At 41.7% G+C, this 6,489-nt stretch overlaps 1 protein-coding gene across 1 annotated transcript in view; it reads right to left on the reverse strand.

Moving 5' to 3' along the window:
• LOC107298647 (adhesion G protein-coupled receptor B1-like) overlaps window positions 1–6,489 on the reverse strand; it is a gene marked incomplete at its 5' end in the record, with an annotated part of 47,575 nt that overhangs the window by 20,435 nt on the left and 20,651 nt on the right. The window contains 2 exons of the mRNA XM_015828025.1: window positions 324–419; window positions 2,384–2,555. Of these exons, the coding sequence (XP_015683511.1) occupies window positions 324–419; window positions 2,384–2,555 (268 nt within the window). The remainder of the gene's footprint in view (window positions 1–323; window positions 420–2,383; window positions 2,556–6,489) is intronic.

A 6,489-nucleotide genomic window follows, 5' to 3' on the forward strand; every position in this document is an offset into this window, starting at 1 on the left:
TATTATTATTATTATTATTATTATTATTATTATTATTATTATTATTATTATTATTATTATTATTATTATTATTATTATTATGGTGATGATGACGACAATGTTCTCCATTCAGTTGTGTCCAACTCTTGGTGATTCTATGGGCCAGATCTCTCCACTTCACCCCTAGTCCTTCTCTTTGTTAGACTAGATATGCCCAGTTCCCGCAACTCTTCTTCCTATGTTTTAATCTCCAAACATTCCCAGCCTGTATGTGCCATCTTGGTTCACTGGAGCCATACAAGCTACATCTGTCCTCTCCTTTGAAGCATTTTTTTCCCACTTACCATAAGCTGGGCGTGTCCGTTCTGGAACGATCCTCCGGAATCTCCGTTGGCTTCTTCCTGACGATCCACCACTCGGCATTTAACAGCATCTTGCACCTAGAGAAAAAAAAAGTTGTCGCATTAGGCGGAATCAATTTCAAGTCTTGCGCTGCGTGAAATATGGGCTAGGTTGCTAATGAGCTTCGGCTTTCGGGCAATTGCACAGCCATTAAAAGTCACCATTAACAAAACTGTAAGGAAAACTTCATAACCGCTGCTGAGATTAGTTAAGCAGTAGGAAAGTCGGCTAAAATGGAAGGGAGCTTCTCCCCCTTGCTGAAAGTCTGCCCCGACGTATGCAGCACATTTTGTGTTCTTCTTTTTCTTGATCATCATTGTCATCGTGAACATCGACACAAGGAATTAACGATTTTTTTTTTAAAAGGCAAATAAAATAGTTTTATTTATTATTAGATTTTAAAAAAGACGTCTGAAGGCCATCAACTTGGAATTTTCCAAGAATGGTTTACAATAGACTGAATTACACAAGAAGGGTGTGTTTCTATGTATGCATCTGTGAAATTTATAAATATATATTTACTGTATATCTACTGTATCTCTCTCTTATCTATCTATCTATCTATCTATCTATCTATCTATCTATCTATCTATCTATCTATCTATCTATCATCTTTCTTTCTACAGTATCTATATCTTTCTTTCTATCATCTCTCTCTATTTCTTTCTTTCTCTTTCTTTCTTTCTTTCTTTCTTTCTTTCTTTCTTTCTTTCTTTCTTTCTTTCTTTCTTTCATCTATCTACTTATCCTATGCTTTGATCTATATCTATCATCTATCTTTATCTATCTATCTATCTATCTATCTGTCTGTCTGTCTGTCTGTCTGTCTGTCTGTCTGTCTGTCTATCTATCATCTTTCTTTCTACAGTATTTAAATCTTTTTATCTTTCTATCATCTATCTATCTACCTATCTATCCATCTATCTACCTACCTACCTACCTACCTACCTACCATCTATCTTTTCATCTTTCTCTCTCTATCTTCCTTCCTTCCTTTGTTTTTCTTTCTTTCATCTATCTACTTATCATCTATGCTTCTATCTATCTATCTATCTATCTATCTATCTATCTATCTATCTATCTATCTATCTATCTATCTATCTATCATCTTTCTTCCTACAGTATCTAAATCTTTTTATCTTTCTATCATCTATCTATCTACCTATCTATCCATCTATCTACCTACCTACCTACCTACCATCTATCTTTTCATCTTTCTCTCTCTATCTTCCTTCCTTCCTTTGTTTTTCTTTCTTTCATCTATCTACTTATTATCTATGTATCTATCTATCTATCTATCTATCTATCTATCTATCTATCTATCTATCTATCTATCTATCTATCTATCTATCTATCTATCTATCTATCTATCATCTTTCTTCCTACAGTATCTAAATCTTTTTATCTTTCTATCATCTATCTATCTACCTATCTATCCATCTATCTACCTACCTACCTACCTACCACCTATCTTTTCATCTTTCTCTCTCTATCTTCCTTCCTTCGTTTTTCTTTCTTTCCTCTATCTACTTATCATCTATCTATCTATCTATCTATCTATCTATCTATCTATCTATCTATCTATCTATCTATCTATCTATCTATCTATCTATCTATCCAACATATCTGAATGTGCTAAATTAGGGGGAAAAATAACCTGGAGCTGATCACTGAATTTAGTAGAACCAGTCTGCCATTTATATTCCAGTAAATTTCAAATATATGTGGATTTCAAAGATGCCAAGGTTGAGAAACACTGGTATAAATGATCCACTCCTGTCCACATCATTTACTTTAGGGTTGCCCACCTCCCCCAAATGTTGTGTGTCCCTTGGCCACCAAAATGTAGACCATTTCAACAGAACTGAAGGATGGAAGGGAACGAGACTCTTATTAGAAGGCAACATTCTCTCCAGTCCTGCCACCTCCTCCTATTTCCACAAGAACGTGTCCTTCTAAAGGTCAGAAGATGTTCTCTCATCATCCATGCTCCAATGCCCACCTCTCTTCTCAGAATGCAGTGAACCATGACAATGACGAAGCCCTCCAAGGAGTCAAAGACTGCGAAGAGGATCTGGAAGAGAGCCGAACGGCGGTCGGTGATGGCCAGCACTGCCGACATCCAGGTGAGGGCCAGCAGAGGCAGGACTACACAGGAGCTCCAGAGGGATGCCCTGGGAAGGAGAAAGAAAAAAAAGGAGAAAGAAAGGTCTCTCGGCTTCTGGACCAGCCCACTCCTAATGCTGCCTTCACTCACTCAAGGGAGTCCCACCAGACTCTCTAGGAGGAGTAAGAACATGAGAAACTGGCAGGACGGCTTCAGATGCTTCCAAGCTACAATTAAAGAGAATTACAAGACAGAGAAGAAGACGGAAAACAAAGCGAGGGGACCTGTCCGTTAGGCCTACTCAAGTGCGCTCTACCCTTATGCTCAGTGCCACTTTCGTGTATCTTAAAGTGAAGAAAAACACAAAAGAAACGCTGGGATTGTGTCTGGCAGCTTTGGAGGAATGGATAGAGTGAGAAAGAAGGAGCAAAAGAGAAAGAAAGAGAGAGAAAGAGAGACAGACAGGCAGACAGATGGAATCCTACTTGTATCTTTCTCCAACATTCTCCACAGGAAGCTGTGTTTTGCTTAGGGCCATCTCTATGTGAGTGTGTGTGTGTGTGTGTGTATGTGTTTTTGTGTGGGTCAGAAATGTCAGCAAGGCAGGCACAACTGCACATGTGAAACCACATGTGGGACAAATGTTAAAAAACAGAGGTAGGACATCAATCCCGCCATCTTGATGGACCTTCCCGTCACGCTATGTATCTGGCTGTTCCTATCTTCAGTCTCTTCTTCATTGAAGCCTGATCTGGGTTAAATTAAACATTAGTTAAGAGTGAAGGTCACCTTTGGGTGCTAGTGGAGACCCCTTACATGAGAACGAAGACCAGCAACCTCAGTAAGCTAAGACCTGTTTAGCAATTCTAAGAAGTGGACAGAAGAAAGCCAAATAACTTGTTTGATGTTTGCCCTCAACTGTGAGTGGTCTCAAGGTTTATTTGGTGCTGCTGAACGAATGTTGTATATCCATAAAGCCCAAAAGATGGAATACAGAATAACAGAGTTGGATCTAGGAGGTCATCTAGTCCAACCCCCTGCTCAAGCAGGAGACCCTATACCACCTCAGACAAGTGACTGTCCAGTCTCTTCTTAAAAACGTCCAGAGTTGGAGCACCCAAAACTTCTGGAGGCAGGTTGTTCCACTGGTTAATTGTTCTGTCAGGAAATTTCTCCTTAGTTCTAGACCCAAAGGGGCTTTTTCACAAGGCAACTGGACTTTCTTGTTTTTCTTTGAAGACCTTTCGCTTCTCATCCAAGAAGCATCTTCAGCTCTGACTGGAGGGTGGGGAATGGACGGGTTTATATTCCTTGCAGACGGCTGGTCATTTGTGCTCTTTTGGAGAGTCGCTGAGGCCACTTGGAGGTGTGTCTGTGTCCTCAGGGTCACCTGAGTGGTGCAAATGGGTGTGGAGCCTTCTTGGAACTGCTGAAAGGATTGTGTTGTAGACTGGAGATAGATGATGCCATATCCCTCAACCTCTGTTGAGGGAGAGCCGTTCAATTTTGACACAGATGGCATCTTTGACCCTCTTTCAAACCAGCGGTCCTCTCTGTCCAGAATGTGGACTTTAATAAACCTCCAAGTGGCCTCAACGACCCTCTAAAAGGATGCAAACGACCAGCTGTCTGCAAGGAGTAGAAATCCTTCCATTCCCCCACCATCCAGTCAGAGCTAAAGAAGCTTCTTGGATGAGAAGCAAAAACGTCTTCAAAGAAAAACAAGAAAGTACAGTTGCCTTTTGAAAAAGCATCTTTGGGACAACCATGATCTGGATGACTGAGAATCTCCACAGATCCTTAGTTCTAGGCTGGTTCTCTCCTTGATTCGTGGATTTTATTTGTGTATTAGTATAATCATAGGGCGGGAAGGGATCCTGGAGGTCTTCTAGTCCAATCCCCATCCAAGGCAGAAGTCCTTACTGGACAAATAGTTCTTCAGCCATTTCTTGAAAAGCTCCAGTGATAAGAGCACTAAATGCTAAAGGCAGTGATCGGATTCAGCCGGTTTGCACCACTTCGGCAGAACCGGCAGCTAATTTTTTGTTGCCCAGGCCCAGAACGGACTTCCGGAAGTGGCATCCACGCAGAGAACCGGTTGTTCACATCTTTGAATCCCACCACTGGCTAAAGGTGTAATGGTGAGGTCTCCTTGGAGAAGGACAGGTGGAAATCAGAATTAAATTTGGTGACAACAATTGTTTAAGAAACTTGGCAAGTTTAGGACCTGTGGATTTGAGCTCCCAGAAGTTGCTGGAAGCTGGAATTAATCAAGTATATGAAGTCCTACCTGATGGGGCTGGATATGGACATAGAGATGGAGAGAAAGGGAAGAGGACGTAGGAGGTGATGTGAGATGGAAGGAAGGAGACGACCCAAAAGAGATCGGTTATAGAGATGTAATCAATGGCAGAACACAGAAGGTTTTGAGAAAGCTTTGAAAGTTGATGTGAAAAGAGGAGCAGGGACTGGTTTAAAATAGAAAGAGCAGAGAAAAGATATCACCTATATACATTTAGCACAGGGGTAGGCAACCTTGGCTCTTTTATGACTCGTGGACTTCAACTCCCAGAATTCCTGAGCCAGCATGGGGGAACTATGGTCCCCTCATGACTCGTGGACTTCGACTCCCAGAATTCCTGAGCCAGCATGGCTCAGCTTGGAAACCTCTCCCTTTCCCCTCAGCATGGCTGGCTCAGGAATTCTGGGAGTTGAAGTCCACGAGTCATAAAAGAGCCAAGGTTGCCTACCCCTGATAGCAGATACCTTCTAAGAAGAAGGACCAAGTCTATGGAGGACAGGACAACCAGCAAGTGGAGACTTGAGCACTTAGGGAATAGTCAAAACAAAACAAAACAAAACAAAGCAAAAACATCACAAATTGAAAAAGGGGCAGAGCTTTGAGGTTTTGGGACCACCCCTTGTAGGCACCGCCGATTTGGAGAAAGAATCAAGCAAAACACAGACCCGTGAGTCATCAGATGGCATTACGGAGGAAAGGTAGGAAATGGTCCAGGCACGAAATGGAGGGAAATGGAGAGAAAGGAGGCCAAACAGCAGAGCTATCCCCAAGGTTTGGGTATCTTCTTTGGGGGAGGTGGAGGGGAGGGGGCATGGGGGATTCCCTGGGGGGGCAGAGAACAGATGGGGGGGGCAAAGCAGATTTCTGTGAAGTCAACCCTTGCCGTGAGTCACCTGAAATATGGCCATTTGGAGCTGCAAAATCCCTAAATTTTGTATGCACATCTCTCTCTCTCTCTCTCTCTCTCTCTCTCTCTCTCTCTCTCTCTCTGTGTGTGTGTGTGTGTGTGTGTGTGTAATATTATGTTAAAAATTACGTTAAAAATTCGAATCCTGGGTAAAGCCATGCAATAAAAAATAAATAAAAATAAATACGAGCACCAGGATAATATCAAACTAGAAATCTATATAAATAAAAATGTAAATGTTGGTTTGTTCAAAATCTTAAATCTCCGAAAGTTCTTCACCGATTGCTTTGAAATTTTGACACAACGTTGCATTCGAATAAGCGCGTGTTTTTATATACCTATTTTATATAGATGTCACACCTGTGACAGGTAAAAACATATTTATGATCGTTGCAGTGTCCAGAGGTCATTTGATCCTCTTTTGTCTACTTCTGACCCGCAGAGTCAATGGGGAAGTGAGATTGACTTAACTGCCGGTGTTGCCAACTTATCAGCTGCAGTGATTCGCTGAACAGCTGTGGCAAGAAGGGTGGCCAAAGGGAGCGAAACTCAACAACTGTCTTGTGGTGCAGAAATGTTGGGCTCACTTGTGATCATTACGTCGAGGACTTACCTGTACAGGTATTTAACCATTTTATCTTGGAAAAGGTCCAGGATTTTAAGCTACAGGTGGAGAGAGAGTGTCTTGCAAGGGATAGAGTTTAACAAATTGGGAAGAGCAAGAAAAACTAGGAGGATGGATGGATGGATGGATGGATGGATGGATGAATGGAAGGAAGGAAGGAAGGAAGG

The sequence above is a fragment of the Protobothrops mucrosquamatus genome, unplaced genomic scaffold (assembly GCF_001527695.2).
Source record: "Protobothrops mucrosquamatus isolate PMUCROS unplaced genomic scaffold, P.Mucros_1.0 scaffold4164, whole genome shotgun sequence".
In the NCBI taxonomy this organism is placed as follows: Eukaryota; Metazoa; Chordata; class Lepidosauria; order Squamata; family Viperidae; genus Protobothrops; species Protobothrops mucrosquamatus.